Source organism: Gekko japonicus, unplaced genomic scaffold (genome assembly GCF_001447785.1).
Source record: "Gekko japonicus isolate JY-2015 unplaced genomic scaffold, Gekko_japonicus_V1.1 scaffold319, whole genome shotgun sequence".
Classification (NCBI taxonomy): Eukaryota; Metazoa; Chordata; class Lepidosauria; order Squamata; family Gekkonidae; genus Gekko; species Gekko japonicus.
Window position 1 is genome coordinate 987,664 of NW_015160218.1, and position 19,994 is coordinate 1,007,657.

Genomic DNA, 19,994 nt, shown 5'->3' on the forward strand with positions numbered 1-19,994 from the left:
TGATGTTTTCATTAGGATGTTTAAATAAAGAGTTTTAGTAACAAGAAAGGTTAAGACTGGAAATGCCACAATGCTAATGAAAACCTTATTGAGAACTGTCTGCACGTTGAATACAAATCAACTCTTTCTCTTTTTTTAAGTCTTAATCTTCTGAACAAGGTTGGTGTATAAATATAGTAGAGCATCCTTTATCCAAGTGCCCTGGCTGCTATCCAAAACATTTGGCTAATCAGATGTTTGGACAAAAAGATGTGTGGTTTATGTAGGTTTAACACAACAAATAGATTGTAATTTTACAAATATTTTATATAGCCAAAGTTTGGATCCTGTTGTTACTTTTTCTCTGTCCGTCCCCCCCCCCCGGCATACATCACTTTATGTAAGATTTTGGTGATAAAAAATTCAATACCATAACTTTCCAACTGTGTAATAAAATGGAGGCAAAACATGGGTGAAGTCACAGCTGGTGTCAGAGTACTTGTTATTTTCTCTTTTCCCTGTGAAGGGAGAATAAAACAACCACCACTGTTCTGAAGTCAGCTGCCAAGAGAATGAGAGAGTAGATAACAAACTTGAAATGTGTGAAGGCTACTCAGGGTTTAATTTTAATCTTTTGCCACAACTGGTGCCCTGCCGGAAATCAGCCAGCTGCCAGGCACTTTGATTAGTTCAGTCAGTTCTTTGAACATCAACACATCTGTTCACTAGCTCAGCTTCCATGTAAACGGAAAATTTCTGGTGTCGACTTTTCGGGAATGAACTTTTAAAAACGGTTGACATCACTTGACTCGAACCAATGAGATATGGAGATAAGGAAGTCAAAATGAAGGGAGAACTACAAACAATGGGTCTTGGAGGGGGCTGTAACTTTGCACCTGAGAGTTCTTTTGAGCTGACGTATTGTTCTTATTATAATGAAAACACATACCTGTTCAAGGAATAAAAGATACCTTCACAACAGTTCTCAAAAGACTTGATCACTAGTAACTGAGTTGGTTGTTGCAGTCTCCAATTTGTTGGATGGCCCTCATAGTTAATGCATAATTTGGGGATTCGGTGTTCTGTCAAGTGGGAAAGGAAAGGACCAAAATGTACCAAAAAAAGTGGCAAAGGAAAGGCTCAAAATTAACAAAAAATTAATAAAGTTCAGATGAGAGGAGAAACTGAAACTGCTAAAAAGGCTGAGAAATACCACAATGAAAAGAACATGCGAGTAGGGGCTTTAGCCATCTACTTGACCTCATTCATGCTACACAATACAGAATCTGGTGTTAATCCAGAATCATGAAAATGGCAGTTTAAAAAAAAGTAGGTCTCAATCTAGTATTCATGCTTAAGTAAGGCTAGTTGATATTTTACACTGGTGGTGTGCTCGTGTTTTAATGTTGTACTGTGGTCTCTAGTTTTTACTTTTATATTTTGAAAAATTTCAACCCATTCTTAGACTTCAGTAAGGGTGAGATAGCAGGTGCAAAAAATAGATATTTACATGTGTATTAATCTTGATCACATGCTGGTGTCCCAAGCAAGCCATCATTCTGTAATCAGAGACATCTTGTCAAAGTTTTAGGGAGATCAGGATGGCTTTAATCTTCCAGTTTGGTGTAGTGGTTAAGTGCGCGGACTCTAATCTGGGAGAACCGGGTTTGATTCCCCACTCCTCCACTTGCACCTGGCTGGATGACCTTGGGCAAGCCGTAGTTCTGTCAGAGCTGTTCTTGAAAAAGAGCCATTTCTGTCAAGAGCTCTCTCAGCCCCACCTACCTCACAGGGTGTCTGTTGTGGGGAGGGGAAGGGAAAGGAGTTTGTAAACCACTCTGAGACACCTTTGGGTAGTGAAGGGTGGGGTATAAATCCAATCTCCTCCTCTTTCTCCTCCATGCCCTTCCCAATATAATTATTGCCCTTCTAATATCTGTTCTATTTGCTCCCTCCAGTTCTTCTGTAATGTCACAAGGAATTACACAAAGAATGCAAATTTATGAATAACGGGGAATTTGGAAGGTGGAATTGGACCTCTTCAGTCCATATTGTGTTTAGTGGAAGCTTAAAATCCACTTGGAGCGAAATCGCCATGGATTTTGTTTTTCAGGAAAAGAAACAGGCACAGTTGCAAAACTCTAGCACTGACCCGCCATCGGTTTCTTGGCTTTAACTGCAGTGAAGTGTATTTGGTAGAGCTGGCCAGCTTGTTCTACCTGCTGGTGCTCCACAGCCAGCGGGACTGGATTTAGCATAAAGTTGAAAAAAATAAATTAACCCAGATGCCGTGTTTTATCTCTCTCCCTTCCCCCTCCCCTCCGTCAGGAATGGAGCTTGGACACCATGGTCGTCCTGGGCCCCCTGCAGCACTTCCTGTGGGATTGGCTTTCAGGTCCGTCAGAGGTCGTGCAGCAACCCTGCTCCGCGATACGGAGGCAGGGTCTGTGTCGGACAAAGCAGAGAGGAGCGGTGAGAGTCGTTCCCCCCCCCCATCCCTAACCGTCTATCAGACTTCTTGACGCAGAGCTCTGTGTTTTCTTCTGAGAAATGCATAAGCGGCATTGGTTAGTGACCCTTCCCAGTAGAGCTTATATGCGCACCCAATTTGGCAATAGGTTCTCTATGGGTCTTACCTGGGTCTCCTACACCTAGCAAGCAGTTGGTAAGCGTAAATCATGTTCCGTTGAGGCACCCAACAATATTAGTCTTGCGCTGTTTCTTCATTGCTCCAACAGCCCACCGTTTCTAAATATACCAGACCCTTGCCCTCTCCCCGATTGGATACTGCCACTGTGCTTTCCTTGGTGGTGCTGAGATTTAATTCCTAGTCAGCCTGGTGTTCGCTTTCTCGAAAGGTGGCTTCACTGAGAAATCATTTACAACCAGCAGTCCTCTGCCCTATGGATTCCCCACGAAATTGACTTGGATTATTGTTTTTCCCCCCCTCCTTGCAATTTCCCCCCTTTAGGTTCTGCAATGAGAATAGTCCTTGCCCATTACCGATTTTCTGGTCTTCATGGGGCCCCTGGACTAAATGTAGTGCCAATTGTGGTGGAGGGGTGCACTCAAGGCTGAGGTCATGTGAAAATGGAAACACCTGTCCTGGCTGTCCTGTGGTATGTGTTTGTTGGTTTGTTTGTTGACGTTCTTCAGGTTGCTGATGGTCAAGCAAGGGAGACAGAAAGAGCTTAAAGGATAATAGGAAGTTGGCTATAAACTTAGGAAACTGGATAGCAAGGGCATGTGGTGAAGATCATCCTGCAGCTGTAGGATTGCCAGCCATAAAAATGTTTCATGCTGTCAGCTCTGTATAACTCCAGTGCATGCCTTTTATTTAAACTACTAGTTGAACAATAAAATACACCATTCCATTCCAAGATTTATGAAGAAGGGTCAAAACATATGTGGCAGAGATCACAGATCTCCATCAATCTATTAGAAGTACATTGTGTATTTGTGCAGTCTTATTTAGATAAGTATTGTGTGGGGAAAGAATAGATTTGTTTATTTAGATACTTTTTATTTAGTTGTTTGGGGATCTAGAACAGTTTGCAGCATCATTGTCAGGTTAGGGAGGGATAGTGTGTGAAAGGCCCAAGGTCACCCAGAGATCTTCCATTCATGGAGCTTCGAATCCAGGGGTCATTTCGTAGAAAAAGAGGTGCAGGCGCTCATTAGCATAACTCATTAGCATATCTTATTTGCATATGCCAGACCCCCTGACATCACCGGAAGTGTGTCAGAAGGCAACACTCACTGCTCAGGCTCCACTGAACTGTTTTGGATTGTTAACTATGGGGGGAACACACGCAGATCTGTCCTAGCAGAGGAGGGAGAGCTTGTACCTGAATAAAACTTGGTCTTAAAGGTGCCACTGGACTGTTTTGGACCGGGGGGTGGGGGGGCTCTGCAACTTACCTGGCTGCCTCTTGCTCCTTGTGGCCTGGGGCTGCTGGGAGCAGGGGGTGGGGGTTGTTGCATGTGCCCGCCACCTGGGAACTTTACTGCCGGAGCTCCGCTCCTGTACGCTCCTGCAGGAAATGACCCCTGTGTCCCAAATCCTAGTCGAACCCTATAACCACTGTAGCACACTGGCTTCAACCTCTTCGTGGTTTCCCTGTCTGAAATTGGAATTCCCACAATACTGTTAGCAATTTTGAAGGAAACAGGGTTTGGGGTGTGTTTTTTTTTTTTTTTAAAGATCCTCTTTTACTTTCTAATAACAGCTTGGGAAGCCCAGTTCTGACTAGCGAAAACAAGTGGAAGTTGAAGGCTTCAGTCCCTCCTTCCCTTAAAGCCCTGATCCATAGTATCTCACTTCACTGAGAATTAGGCCTTTGCCTGCCAGATGTGCGCGCGTGCACGCAATGTGCAAAACATCTGCGTGAGCTTGCCATCTAAGTGTTGTATTCTAGTAATTAAAACGTTGGGAGCAATAAGCAGCCGTGCTTTATTTGTCTTCTGAGTTTTGTTTCTGCCAAAATTGTTTTCCTTTTTTAATCAAATATTCTGTGATTTATTTTATCGTCCCTTAGATGAGTATGCAACACCACAGTGCAATGGGACGACTATGTCTCCTCAACCAAATTCGTAAGGATTCTTTTTTTCCATTTCCCCCCCCCCCTCAATAGGAATATAAAACCTGCAGTCCAGAAGCCTGCCCGGAGGTACGGAGAAATACACCCTGGACGCCGTGGATGCCCACCAATATCACTCAGAGTGGTGCCCGCCAGGAGCAACGCTTCCGCTACACCTGCCGGGCTCACCTTCCTGACCCCCATGACCTCCAGTTTGGTCGAAAGAAGACAGAAAGTCGGTTCTGCCCAAACGACGGTTCAGCGGTTTGCGACACCGATTGTACGTCCTGCCTGCATAGAGATAGTCTGATCACCAAAATAGGCTTCTTAATATGGGAGACATGCGGAGATGAAATGTAGGACTGAATGAATAATGTTCTGTTGATGGCAGTGGAAGATTTCAAAATCAACACAATGAGCTAAACTACACGTCTGAGTTTTCAAAGGGGTGGGTTCCCCAGACCCAGTTGGGGTTCCCAGCAGCCACAGGAGGCACAGGGAACGGCTTTTTTAAAAGAAAGGAAAGTCTAAACAGGCTCAGAACGTCACCATAGGGGAGGAAGGGCTCCTGCCCACCCCCAGCCGTTTCCCCATGTGAAAACAGTACTGGGAGAGAATTATTCCCCCTTTTTTCTGCTCCGCATGCACATAGTCAGGGGTCATTTCCTGCAGGAGCGCACAGGAGCAGAGCTCCAGCAGTAAAGAGCCCAGGGGGCGGGCACATGCAACAAGCCCCGCCCCCACTCCCAGCAGCCCCGGGCCACGAGGAGCAAGAAGCAGCCAGGTAAATTGCAGAGCCCCCCCCCCCGGCCCCAAACAGTCCAGTGGCACCTTTAAAGCCAAGTTTTATTCAGGTACAAGCTCTCCCTCCTCTGTGAGGGCAGATCTGCACGTTCCCCCCCCCCCAATAGCTAGCAATCCCAAATAGTCCAGTGGAGCCTGAGCAGTGGGTGTTGCCTTCTGACACACTTCCGGTGATGTCAGGGGGTGTGGCCTATGCAAATAAGTTGTGCTAATGAGTTATGCTAATGAGCTCCTGCACCTCTTTTTCTATGAAATGACCCCTGCACATAGTACTCTGTGTGGAACAGCAAAAATGGGGAAATGACTCCTCTCCAATGCCGTTTTGGTGCAGGGAGCGCTTCCTCCCTCATCCCAATGGCTTTCTGAGCCTGTTTGAGCCATTCCCTTCAGTTGCTGTGTGGCTGCAGGGAACCCAGACCCAACTGTTCAAAAACTCAAACATGTTGTTTGGCCCTGTGTTAAGTGAGGCTGCGATAGAAAAGCATCACGGAACCTTATGCACACCACTACCACTTCGCAAGCATTGCATCAATTATTGGGGATGCGTAGTTTTAATCTCATTGTTTACTAAAATGCCCTTAAAGTGCACCCCCAGCAGTATGAGAGCAATCTCAACATAAAGCATAAAGAACATAAAGCATTCAGTCTGATCACACGAGTTCTGATTACAGAACTGGTTTCTGTACCTCAGTAAATGTAAGAAGTTAGAGCAACTGGATTCCATGCAAAAGACCCACATGATCTAGCTTGCTCAGTTTGATGAGGCTGTTCATTTTCTTCTTCTTCTTTTTTTTTTACCATATCTGGATTTCCACTGTACATTGCGTTATGAACATGGTCCATTTTTGGCATGGCCAGCTTGATAAACTAGCCCTTCTTTCAGGAAGGGCAAGGTTCTACTTTTTGAGAGTCAACAACACTGGTCTGGTCTGTCTCTATCTGGATTTATTGTTGCGTTGCTTTGCCAGCAAAAGCCCATATGCTCTTCTTTCCTTTCTGTATGCTTTCTAAAATACTCTGGGGAGTTTCCAGAATTCCTGGGCAGTCTTTCCCAGAGAAGGGCTGGTTAGAAATTCTTTCCTAGAAACTCTGATTGAAATCTTAGTCTGTTGTTGTTGTTGTTGTTCAGTTGCACAGTCGAGTCCGACTCTTCGCGACCCATGGACAAGATCTCGCCAGGCCCTCCTGTTTTCCGCTGTCCTCTGAAGTCTGTTACTAGGCAGAAATTACCAAACACTGACCCAGCAGTGATAACTCAGTCTTTCCACTCTCTTCATTTGGAGAGAGACCTCTTATTAGCAATGCATATGATTCCTGTGTCCCTCCCACAAAAAGCGAGTTCTCTAGCCACCCCTTTCTGACTTGTACGGTAATGATTGGCTTATGTCACTAGCAGTGGGTGCATATCCATTGCCCAGTCAGTTTTCCCAAAGGATGTGAGCCCAGCAGTAGGAGAGCTCACACTTCTGTTTAGATGACACTCCTGGACTGGAGCTGCTTCAGAGCCCGAGAGATTGGATTTACACCCCATGGCCCTTCACTACCCAAAGGACTCTCAGAGCGGCCTACAAACTCCTTTCCCTTCCCCTCCCCACAGCAGACACCCTGTGAGGTAAAAGAAGAAGAAGAAGAAGAGATTGGATTTCTACCCCGCCCTTCACTACCCAAAGGAGTCTCAGAGCAGCTTACAGACTCCTTTCCCTTCCCCTCCCCACAACAGACACCCTGTGAGGTAAAAGAAGAAGAAGAAGAAGAGATTGGATTTATACCCCGACCTTCACTACCCAAAGGAGTCTCAGAGCAGCTTACAGACTCCTTTCCCTTCCCCTCCCCACAACAGACACCCTGTGAGGTAAAAGAAGAAGAAGAAGAAGAGATTGGATTTATACCCCGACCTTCACTACCCAAAGGAGTCTCAGAGCAGCTTACAGACTCCTTTCCCTTCCCCTCCCCACAACAGACACCCTGTGAGGTAAAAGAAGAAGAAGAAGAAGAGATTGGATTTATACCCCGACCTTCACTACCCAAAGGAGTCTCAGAGCAGCTTACAGACTCCTTTCCCTTCCCCTCCCCACAACAGACACCCTGTGAGGTAAAAGAAGAAGAAGAAGAAGAGATTGGATTTATACCCCGACCTTCACTACCCAAAGGAGTCTCAGAGCAGCTTACAGACTCCTTTCCCTTCCCCTCCCCACAACAGACACCCTGTGAGGTAAAAGAAGAAGAAGAAGAAGAGATTGGATTTATACCCCGACCTTCACTACCCAAAGGAGTCTCAGAGCAGCTTACAGACTCCTTTCCCTTCCCCTCCCCACAACAGACACCCTGTGAGGTAAAAGAAGAAGAAGAAGAAGAGATTGGATTTATACCCCGACCTTCACTACCCAAAGGAGTCTCAGAGCAGCTTACAGACTCCTTTCCCTTCCCCTCCCCACAACAGACACCCTGTGAGGTAAAAGAAGAAGAAGAAGAAGAGATTGGATTTATACCCCGACCTTCACTACCCAAAGGAGTCTCAGAGCAGCTTACAGACTCCTTTCCCTTCCCCTCCCCACAACAGACACCCTGTGAGGTAAAAGAAGAAGAAGAAGAAGAGATTGGATTTATACCCCGACCTTCACTACCCAAAGGAGTCTCAGAGCAGCTTACAGACTCCTTTCCCTTCCCCTCCCCACAACAGACACCCTGTGAGGTAAAAGAAGAAGAAGAAGAAGAGATTGGATTTATACCCCGACCTTCACTACCCAAAGGAGTCTCAGAGCAGCTTACAGACTCCTTTCCCTTCCCCTCCCCACAACAGACACCCTGTGAGGTAAAAGAAGAAGAAGAAGAAGAGATTGGATTTATACCCCGACCTTCACTACCCAAAGGAGTCTCAGAGCAGCTTACAGACTCCTTTCCCTTCCCCTCCCCACAACAGACACCCTGTGAGGTAAAAGAAGTTTCAAGGACAGCTCTTATCAGAACTATGGCTTGCCCAAGGTCGTCCAGCCAGGTGCAAGTGGAGGAGTAGGGAAATCAAACCCGGTTCTCCCAGGTTAGAGTCTGCGCACTGAACCCACTACACCAAACTGGCTCAGAGGAACCATATTGCCGGTGTAGCATAGTGGTTAGAGTGTCGAACTCTCCACTCTGCAGTAGAAGCTCACTGAATGACCTTGGGCCAGTCACTCACTCCTAACCTTCCTCATAGGATTGTTATGAGTATAAAATGGAGGAGAGGAGAACTGTGTGAGTCGCTTTGGGTCCCCATTGGGGAGAAAGATGGGATCGAAATGAAGTGAATAAATGAATCAGTGGTTCGAGACAAAGCGTTTTGTGGAACCTTTAAATGTTTGAAGCCCTGCTTCTTCACCCTTTATCACTGTAAGAAGAACCCTGCTCTGGTAACTGTAAGAAGAAACCCTGCTCTCGTGGCCTTACCTTGCATAGGATCAGCCATGGAGTATCAGGATTGTAGCCCACATCCATGTTTTTTTCAAAACAGATGCTTTATTAATTAAATTATCGTATGGCATTGTGTGTGGTGTGGCCCTCCTGGCCACACCACACACAATGCCATATGATAATTTAATTAATAAAGCAAGATAATTTAATTATATTAGCAAATACCAAACCAATTGCAAAGTAGGACTGCCATTTCAGAATAGCATACTTTGAAACAAAAAGCAGCTTACTTAAAATAGCGTTCAGTGCATGTGAAAGAGAATATATGTAAACTGAGGGAATCAGAAGACAAAGAAAACACCAGGGAAGGAAATAGTAGAATATCATACGTTTGCAATTACATTAAAGAAATCCCTGTATTGCTCAAACTATGATGAGCAAGAGGGAATTGAATAAATCAGGGGTGGCTAATCTGTGGCTAGGGAGCCACATGTGGCTCTTTCACACATATTGTGCGGCTCCCGGCAGGGCAGCTGGGCAAGCCAGTGTTCTTTCCACCTTTCTTTCTATTTTTCACTCTTCCTCCCTCCCTCCCTCCCTCCTTTCCTTCCTCTTTCTTTTCCTTCCTTCTCCCTCCCTCACTTCCCCATCTATTTGCTTTTTTTGTTTCTCTTTCTCTCTTTCCACCACTTCCGTTCCTTCTTTCCACCCCTCTCTCTCTTAGACAAATAAATACCATTAGCAAACAAATAAATATCATTGGACAAATAAATATCGTTATCAATATCTGTTTTAACTCCTTTTGTTTTTATTTTTGGCAGTCTCATTTAACGTTAATAAAAACGTGTGTGTAATATTTGTCTTGCGGCTCTCAGACATCTGACATTTATTCTACGTGGCTCTTACGTTAAGCAAGTTTGGCCTCCCCTGGGATAAATATATGGAGCAGAGGTCCATCAGTGGCTATTAGCCACAAAGTATAGATAGGAACTCTCAGTCTGGGGCGAGTGATGCTCTGTATTCTTGGTGCTTGGGGGGGGGGCAACAGTGGGAGGGCTTCTAGTGTCCCTGGTCCCACTGTTGGACCTCCTGATGGCACCTGGTATTTTTGGCCACTGTGTGACAGAATGTTGGACTGGATGGGCCATTGGCCTGATCCAACATCGGCTTCTCTTATGTTCTTATGTTAACCTAAAGCCTAACAAAGTGAACTCAAATTATTGCTATTCTAGAACTACTTTATTCTGCTTCCTTTCTGTAATAAATAACTTTTAAAATGTTAATAAGAATTTTGTGCCTAGATCACTTGGTGACCTGATTTCCTGAATAAGGCTTCATGCTCAAATTAAAACTGGAAACTTAGGATTTTGGCTGGGACAGACAAGTCGATCCCCGCCTCAAAGCGGTTCTTCCTCATAGCTTGTGTTTATAAGGGAATTCCAGATGTTAATCTTTGCTAGTAAGCTTGAACTGAATGCATTACTTCCTGTTCAGCTGTACCTAAAAGCAGTTAAAAGCCGTGGGAAGGGGTAAGAGGAGCAGAAAGCATGTAGAGGCTCTTGGCAACTGAGGGAGAGTGATGCGAATGAGGGTGTTACTGTGGTCCTTTCTAAGTGTGATATTTTACTTCAGGACTGAAGGAAAGTATCTGTATGGCCATTGTGTGAGTGCCATTATGTATTCTGGCATTTTAGAGAGTGAAGTCTGATGCCATAGGTGTGTGAGCATATCCTTTAATTACGCATCGCATAACCTAGATTAACCACCATTCCTGGGTTCTATGTTCGCAAATCATGAGAAGTGTATTAGAATTTCATATACTTCTAAAATCTCTGAAACAATGGCATACCCCATGAATTGTGAGAATAAACCCCAGGCATCAGGATCTGTCTTTATTTTCCAGCAGGCAGAATTTGTTTTTCTCCCTAAGAACCTGGAATGTCTGTCTAACATGTGGTTTGATGCTATGATCTATTGCTTATTTGCAGGGTACCTAATGTAGGACTAATATCCTTGTGTTAGGAGCCAACCCCAGTACCTGCCGGAGCAGCTACTGGTTCTACTTTACAAGCTGTTGTTGTTTTTTCATCTGAAGGAAATGGGTTACAGGGGTAATTCTAAAGAAGCTGGATATGGAAGGGCATCGTGATGCATACAGTGTTTGGTACATTAAGTGTATTTTGGAAGGGAGATAAAACATTTATTTATTTATTTATTTATTTATTCAGGTATTTCTACCCCGCCCTACCCCGCAAGCGGGCTCAGGGCGGCTTACAAGGTGCATAGGCCCATACATAAAATTCAATAAAATCCGATAAAATCACAGAATACAATCAATACATACTGTTAATAGTAATACTAATAAAGTGCTTTAAGTTTTTAAGTTCCAAGATGGTCTACAGTAGTCTCTTACAGGAAGTAACCCCTGCCAGCGCTAGTTATACTAATATAATACCGGCAGTCTTAATCCAAGCTAATCGGCTGATCTTGCCGCCATATAGTCCGTCTTGCCACCGGGCCATCAAGGGCGATCCAACTTTGATGGTATTTCCACCGTTGGTAGTGGTGGAAGGGGGGGGCAGGTGCGGCGGCCCCTACATAAAGGCCTGGCGGAAGAGCTCCGTCTTGCAGGCCCTGCGGAATTGCATAAGATCCCGCAGGGCCCTGATCTCTTCCGGGAGCTCATTCCACCAGGTAGGGGCCGCCACTGAGAAGGATCTAGCCCTTGTTGCAGCATATCGTACCTCTCGGGGATCCGGGGCCACTAAACGGCTCTGGGTCCCCGACCGAAGTGCTCTTGGGGGTATATACGGGGAAAGGCAGTCCCTCAGGTAGGTCGGACCCAGGCCATATAGGGCTTTAAAGGTAAGTACCAGCACTTTGAAGCGGATTCGGTATGCTATGGGCAGCCAGTGCAGCGCCTTCAACCCAGGCTTGATGTGCTCCCACCTGGGGAGGCCCAGCAGCAGCCTAGCTGCCGCGTTCTGCACCAGCTGCAGCCTCCGAATCAACGACAAAGGCAGCCCCATGTAGAGAGCGTTACAGTAGTCTAGCCTTGAGGTGACCGTCGCATGGATCACTGTAGCCAGATCATCACGGTCGAGGAAAGGGGCCAACTGCCGAGCCTGCCTCAGATGGTAAAAAGCAGACCTGGCAGTGGCTGCTACCTGGGCCTCCATTGTCAAGGAGGAGTCCAGGAGCACTCCCAAACTCCTAACCTCCGACGCAGGCACCAAAGGCACCCCATCGAAGGTCGGGAGAGGGAGCCCTAACCCCATCCCGTTCCGACTCAGGCCCAGGACCTCCGTCTTCGCTGGGTTTAGTTTCAACCGGCTCAGCCTGAGCCACTCAGCCACAGCCTGTAATCCCTGTTGAAGGTCTTCAGGGTCGGAGGATTTCACCAAACATAGCATTAAACGTTATCCTCCACTTTTTATAACAGTTGCCACAGAGCCAGTCTGAGACATGAATGTGGCTTTACGGTTTTTCTTACATATTCGGATTTACCTTTTTAAATGTTTCAAATTGTGTTTATCGAAGATTATATATTTTGCATTATGCTTTGAAGTTACTTTGAGGACATTGGTCTAGAAAGTACAATAATAGCAACACAAATGACGTTTTCATTAAAAATGAGTAGAGTCCTATTATGCACAACATGGAACTGAAACTATTTGAGTGCGAACCAGGGAGGCTACTAGCTATGGACGTAGGGTAGGAACATCCAAGGGAGAGCAGAGTTTGGTCTACCAGAACCCAAGGTACTGAGAAAGAAACAAAGTCTGATTCAGGTGGTCTGTAAATTGATACCTTGTCTGATGCTACTGAAATATGTGTCTGCGTGTCTTCATGTGTTTGCTTCCTCTGCTCTTCCACCCCCAAGCTCTAGTTGACGACCTTCTGAAAAGTGGCAAGACCTCTATCCGGATTATCAATGGTGGCTGGTCCTTTTGGGGAGGTTGGTCTTCGTGTTCCCGAGACTGTGAGCTGGGTTTCAGAACCCGGAAGAGGACATGCACTAACCCAGAACCTAAAAATGGTGGTCTACCTTGCATAGGATCAGCAATGGAATATCAGGATTGCAACCCACACCCATGTCCAGGTGAGTATAATATCTTTTACCTACTGTAACATTGGTGTCAGCAGCGTACTAAGCACTGAAGTGTACTGGATCACCAGAAGATGTTCTGACGAGCATAAAGCTCTGTAGAGGACATATTGGGAGAGATGGTCCTGCAGATGGTCTGCACAGGGCTTTAAAGGTTAATACCATAACCTTGAACCTGATCTGGTACTCAACTGGGAGCCAGTGCAGCTGGCGGAGCACGGCTATATACTAACTATCAAAGATGTCCCAGTCAGGAGATGCAACGCTGCATTTTGGACCAGCCAAAGTTTCTGACTTGTATGGTAATGATTGGCTTACTATCTCACCCTCACGCAGAGCTTTGGGAAGACATTTGCATTGATCCACATTATTGTAATTCCTGCTTGTGCCACGACAAGAGATTGGTGACAAACACCAACTGAGAGATAGAGTTGAAAAAGACATACGAAACCACTGTTTAATCCTAGGAAAGCGTGTTCTCTTTATCTCTTACATTCCTTGGAACTACATGTTTTCAAATGAAGGAGTGATAAACACTGTTTGGGAACTCATATAACGAGGACTCCTCAGTTTGCTTTGCACACTTTACAGCTCCGTCAGGATGTCTCAAAGAGTAAACATTCAAGGAGCTCAGCCAGAACAACATCAAGAATAACTACATCAAGATTTTGTATTGTACTCATACTATCATTTACTGGCTTTGCTTATGTTCATGAAATGTACTTCATATATAATGAATGAATGCTAGTTAATACAGGAAATTTGTTATAATAATGCAACTGGGTGTGTTAGAGATATAGAAGAGTGGTTTTCTTTGGTGTGCCCTATTTTTCCTGTTGTGGTTACACCAAAGCCTGTCTGGTTTTTGATACAGGTCCACTTTTGGAGCGGCAAAGTAAGCTTGCAGAGTCAAGGTATTGTTATTAACAGACCTGACATTGCACAACATCAGTTTCAGAGAAGGGTACAATTTCATAGCCCCTACGACCAACATAGGATGGGATGAAGTTTGAAAGGAGACCGAGCACGGCCATATAGGGTTGCCAAGTCAAAATTTCGCCGGAGCGGGGGACTCCCCGCTGGCGGCTGGAGGGCGGCTGGAGCACGCGCGGGTTTTCCCTTGGATGACCGTGGCCAGCGTGCCCGTCGTGCCCGTCGTCGTCATGTCACTTCCGGGTGACACGCACGTCGGGGTGGGGTTCCCCCCGGGGCCCAATCCGCCGTTGGCGGGGAACGGGCCTCTGGGGCGGGGGTTTCCCCGCCCCCCCGGGGGGACTTGGCAAGCCTACGGCCATATCTTCATCTCCGTCCCTTATAAAACCTTGCCCCACTGTGGTTCTGAGATGCAGAGAGAGAGAGCGGAATCTGAACCGGTTTGTTTGTTCATTATTTCGATTTCTATCTTGCCTTGCCTGACAAGCAGGCTCAATGTGAATGTTACTTTGTAAAAGCAATTCCGTGTCATACCGTTGCTGATTTCACCTTGTACTCTGTCAGAATGGCAGTGGTGTAGGATGCAGCTTGAGAGTGAAAAGATATAGTCGTTACGGAGGAGGTGCAGAGGGTCCCACAGCCGCCAATTGAGTTGGGCTACATTCTGTCTAAGTTAAAGGCTGGTTTAACCGTCATTTCTGCTCTCTTCTCTCCACCCCATGCTTCAAGTGAGCTGCCTTCCTTAACTTCATTAAATATTTTCATTCATTTAAACTTTCATTGGTTGCCCTTTTTTATCCTCAGTTTTATAACTGGAAAACTGTTTTAGGGATTAGGGAAGAATGGCTCTGTGACTTCGTAGCCCGCCGACTTCTACAGTTCATACACAGAACTGGTATTTTCATAGCTCATTTGGATTTAATGCAGCCCGAATGGGCTTCATTGTTGTGTGGGCTTTATTGCTGTAACAATATAATCTCTGTCTTCATCCATAGCAAAAAGAAAGCTACGCAGAATTAGTATCTCTTGAGTTTACAAAGCAGCTTACTGACTAAATCAGGGCCTTTAACTTTTGTTCTTCGTGGTGGGGGGTGACTCTCTTGTGTTCGGGATGGGAACTATCTTCATTATGGATTTTATCCCACCATACCGAAAAAACATTGTTTTCCTGGTTAACTTGTGTATGAATTTGTTTTCGTGATACTGTTACTTACAGGACTGGAACACTTCTAATAGCTTCTCCTTTCATTTTCTTATTAAAAATCCAGAAACCATTTTAGATGAGGTACCACTAATACTTTTAAAAATGACCTAGTGATCATCTTTCTTGGTTCTCTTGTGAGAGGTGTGTGCACTAGGGAAGGGAAATTGAAAGTAGAGCCTATGAATCCTTAACTGTTTCTCTTTTCGCGTTTCACAGTTGGCCATCTGGGGAATGCAGCACAAAAAGGACCAGTGATGTGGTTCTGGGTTGGGGAAAGGAGCCATGGAGTTACGGTTATTGGTGCTGGGGGGGGCAATAGTGGAAGGGCTTCTGGTGTCCTGGCCCCACTGCTGGACCTCCGGATGGCACCTGGTATTTCTGGCCACTGTGTGACAGAGTTTTGGACTGGATGGGCCATTGACCTGATCCAACATTGGCTTCTCTTATGTTCTTATGTAACAGTGGGAGGGGTTCTAGTGTCCTGGCCCCACTGCTGGACCTCCTGACGGCACCTGGTATTTCTGGCCACTGTGTGACAGTGTGTTGGACTGGATGGGCCATTGGCCTGATCCAACATTGGCCTCTCTTATGTTCTTATGACAGCAGTGTGAGCAAAGTGTGTTAGTTGTTTTCCATACTGAATATGATGCTTTCTAAAATGCCCAAGGTTTCTGCCATAACTTCCTGCCCCTTCATTCTTGCAACAATTCCATAATTTTTGGCTGAGAATCCCATATCTTTTTGCTGATTAAATACCGAAATGATGATATGTTCCTCTCTCCATTTTTTTAAAATTAATCCATAGTGAAAGGATCCTGGTCCTGCTGGACTCCTTGGTCCCAGTGCTCAGCAACTTGTGGTGGTGGACACTACCAGCGCACCCGAACCTGCACCAACCCAGCACCTTCTAATGGCGAGGACATCTGCATTGGGCTGCACACAGAGGAAGCACTGTGCAATACCCATTTGTGTGAAGGTACTACAGTCTGGATTTCTCTAGTTCACTTGGAATGATGGAGAAAAGTGATTAAAACCAGAAGATAAACTTCTTATTCAGAATGTGTTCGCATTTTTTAAGTTCATAAAGCTTTAGCCCAACTGCAAATGCTAAGACTATTTTCAGCGAATCATTGAATTTGTGTTGGCTAGGCAAATAAACACATCATCCTGTCCAAATTGAAGGTCTCTTTTAGCTCTTTTGGGTACCCCATGACTTGGTATTTTAAATCTTTTCTGGTGAATTTTGTTAACTGCGTAAAGATCAAGGTGGATATCGTGGAGACCAAAATGCTGCCCTGTTTTGTATCTTTTTTTGTTTTATTGAATAAGACTCTGAGGTACCATAAACTAACTATATAGAATGCCACTGACAGTGTATTGTTGAGCTGTACATCATAAAGTCCATGGTGTGAATCTGGTTCCTGCCATTTCCTAGGATGCCTTGGGCAAACCATAGCTGGAGCCTCCGAACTATAGTATGGAGTAACTAATACTTACATATCTTACAGAGTTTTAAAAAGGATTCCAAGGAGGGGCTCAGTGGTAGAGTACGTGCTCGGCATGCAGAAGGACTCAGGTTCGATCTCTGGCATCTCCCGTTAAATGGATGTGAAAGACTTCTACCTGAGATCCTGGAGAGTCTCTGCCAGTCCGAGTAGACAATACTGACTTTGATGAACTGAGGGTCTGATTCAGGGCTTTTTTTTGTAGAAAAAGCCCAGCAGGAACTCATTAGCATAATAGGCTACACCCAACAGTAGGAAACTCATTAGCATATTAGGCCACACCCCTGACAGCACAGCTCATTGGCACATTAGGCCACACCCCCATGTTACCAGACGTGTGCTCATCCAGCCACACCCACCTTTTGCTTCTTATTCTGTTTACCTTGTTTGTTGTCCAAAGCCAGGGCTTTTTTGTTAGGCCACACCCCCCTAATGTAGCCAATCCTAATGAGTTTCTGCTGTTGGGTGTGGCCTATTATGCTAATGAGTATCTTCTGGGCGTGGCCAACTTGTGAGCCAGCCGGAACTCTGTTCCTGTGTGTTCCTGCCCAAAAATAGCCCTGGCTCTGATTCAGTATAAGGCAGCTTCATGTGTTCAAGATAATATATGTGAGAGCCAGCGTGGCCCAGTGGTTAAGGGTGTTGGACTGGGAGACTCAGGTCTGCATCGCCACTCTGCCATGGAATTTCACTGGGTGACCTTGGGTCTGTTATTTTGATAGCCTAACCGCTGTCACGAGGCTTTTGTTGTGAGGATAAAATGTAGAGAGGAGAGAAAAGCAGTATCTAAACAGCAAAATAGATAAGTTTTTTTTTAATATTGGAAAGCACAATACAAATACTATTATTACTATATTTTATTTATTTGAAGTGTTTATATGCCTTATTTCTACTACATAAATATAACTCAATCTTACAAGACAGATAAAATGTACCATTTTCATATAAATCAATAACAGGTATAATCACAGTTGCACAGTGTAAATGATCTTGAGGTGCTATTGACGGTGTGTTTTTTTAAAGCCCACGTTTCAGTAGTGTCACCGGGCTCTTTTTGTAGCAGGAACTCCTTTGCATATTAGGTGACACGCCCCTCATGTAGCCAATCCTCCAGAGCTTACAGTAGCCCCTGTAAGAAGAGCTCTGTAAGCTCTTGGAGGATTGGCTACATTAGGGGTGTGTCGCCTAATAGGCAAAGGAGTTCCTGCCACAAAAAGAGCCCTGGATGTAATTCTGTTGATGGCCTTTAAATATCTTCCTATCAAAAGAGAATGAATCGTCATGTTATTTTTTTAATATGCTGCTTACTCCCAAACAAGAACTAAATGAAGTGGTTGGCTGTTGGAACATTTATACAAGTTCTGATCCACAGAAGAAAACCTTGTTGGGCTTGACACAAGCCAGTTTGGTGTAGTGGTTGAGTGCGTGGACTCTAATCTGGGAGAGCCGGGTTTGATTCCCCACTCCTCCACTTGCACCTGGCTGGATGACCTTGGCCAAGCCGTAGTTCTGATAAGAGCTGTTCTTGAAAAAGAGCCGTTTCTGTTAAGAGCTCTCTCAGCCCCACCTACCTCACAGGGTGTCTGTTGGGGGGAGGGGAGGGGAAAGGAGTTTGTAAGCCGCTCTGAGACACCTTTGGGTAGGGAAGGGCGGGGTATAAATCCAATCTCTTCTTCTTCTTTTACCTCACAGGGTGTCTGTTGTGGGGAAGGGGAGGGAAAGGAGTTTGTAGGCCGCTCTGAGACTCCCTTGGGTAGTGAAGGGCGGGGTATAAATCCAATCTCTTCTTCTTCTTCATACGGCCAGCTGTGCTGCTCTGAAATCTATTTTGTGCTTATCACGGAAGACTTTCTCTGCTATTGGGTGTTAAGAGTGTCTCTAAATGTTCGGCTACACTCATGTAACTTTCTGAACTATATTTTGCTTTCTGGTATCATTTTTTTTTTTTTTAAGGAGGATGGTCCGAATGGTCTGAATGGAGCTTGTGTAATGAAGATGGGATCCAGTACCGTAGTCGTTACTGTGAAATCCACAGTCCAGGATCCTCTCAATGTTTCGGGAACAGCACACAATACCAAGATTGTCTGTACAATGAAATCCCCGGTAGGTACAACTTCATGCATTTTGTAGAGGTGAGAAAGGATCTCAGGTCAGAGACCGAGTGATTTATAGGAATGCCATAGGTAGAGATTAGTACTCGGTTAGCGGCTGACTAATGGAATGAATTTGGGAATATTAGAAAATTTCTTATTTGATTTAGTTGCTGTTAAAAAGTATTTCTGGTTGACACGTCGACTTCTGATGATGTTATTGTCTATGAGCTATTATGTTACTGTTTCTAACTTGAAAACAAAATAAATATATATATATATATATTTTTTAAAAGGAATATAGGAATGGGCTTTCCAAAGTCCTTATAAAAGGAGTTGATTACCACTTGTAATGTTACAGGAAGTAGTGGGTTTATTTGGGTGTCTGCTTTTCCGTAGTTCAGATATAAAAAAGAAAAGACATCATACAGTGGGAAAGCTACCCAGCTTAAGGAGTTGTTTAGGATCCTGGCTCCAACCAGGTGGAACTCTCTGCCAAATAACACCCAGGCCCTGTGGGACTTGTTACCATTTCGCAGGTTCTGTAAGGCAGAAGAAGAAGAAGAGATTGGATTTATACCCTGCCCTTCACTACCCAAAGGAGTCTCAGAGCAGCTTACAAACTCCTTTCCCTTCCCTTCCCCACAACAGACACCCTGTGAGGTAGGTCGGGCTGAGAGAGCTCTGACAGAAACTGCTCTTTTTCAAGAACAGCTCTTACCAGAACTACAGCTTGCCCAAGGTCATCCAGCCAGGTGCAAGTGGAGGAGTGGGGAATCAAACCCGGTTCTCCCAGATTAGAGTCCGCGCACTTAACCACTACACCCAACTGTGCTCCCCTACACCAAACTGTGCACAAACTGTAAGGCAGAGATGTTCCGCCAGGCGGTCAGTTGAGGACGGCAACAGTTCCATCCTGACACTCCCCACCACCACCTCCCATAAGATGGCGGCGTTAACTGGCTTTTCTTGCGCCCTCTCTAGCTACATTTGTTTTTAATTGCTGTTTTATGACCATATTGTACACTGTTCTGAGCCTGGCTGCTGGGGGAGGACGGTTGGAAAAAATCAAATTCAATAAATAAAAACAAATTATTGGTAATGGGGAAACACCGCAAGCTTTGCAGTCACATTTCTTAGCTGTGGATGGATTAGATGATGGATCTTTGAGGACGAGATTCATAAAGAATGGTGGGAAATTTCTACATGGAGGTTTTGTGATTTGTGAAGTAAGCAGAGACTTCATTTTCTGCACCATTAGCTTAGGCGTTAAGGACATAGCAATGTAAGTTGAAACTGCACAGTTAGACAATTTAGTCTAACATCTTGACCCTGACAAAAACCGGGCAGATGCCTCCGAGGAAACTCATAGGTAGGGCAGGAAAGCAGTGACCTGTCACTGAT

General features: G+C 45.1%; 1 protein-coding gene across 1 annotated transcript in view; it reads left to right on the plus strand.

Annotated features, from left to right (window-relative positions):
• SEMA5B (semaphorin 5B) overlaps positions 1 to 19,994 on the plus strand; it is a 241,701-nt gene that overhangs the window by 186,185 nt on the left and 35,522 nt on the right. The window contains exons 12-17 of the mRNA XM_015410841.1: positions 2,308 to 2,451; positions 2,951 to 3,098; positions 4,614 to 4,839; positions 12,634 to 12,852; positions 15,801 to 15,971; positions 18,454 to 18,603. Of these exons, the coding sequence (XP_015266327.1) occupies positions 2,308 to 2,451; positions 2,951 to 3,098; positions 4,614 to 4,839; positions 12,634 to 12,852; positions 15,801 to 15,971; positions 18,454 to 18,603 (1,058 nt within the window). The remainder of the gene's footprint in view (positions 1 to 2,307; positions 2,452 to 2,950; positions 3,099 to 4,613; positions 4,840 to 12,633; positions 12,853 to 15,800; positions 15,972 to 18,453; positions 18,604 to 19,994) is intronic.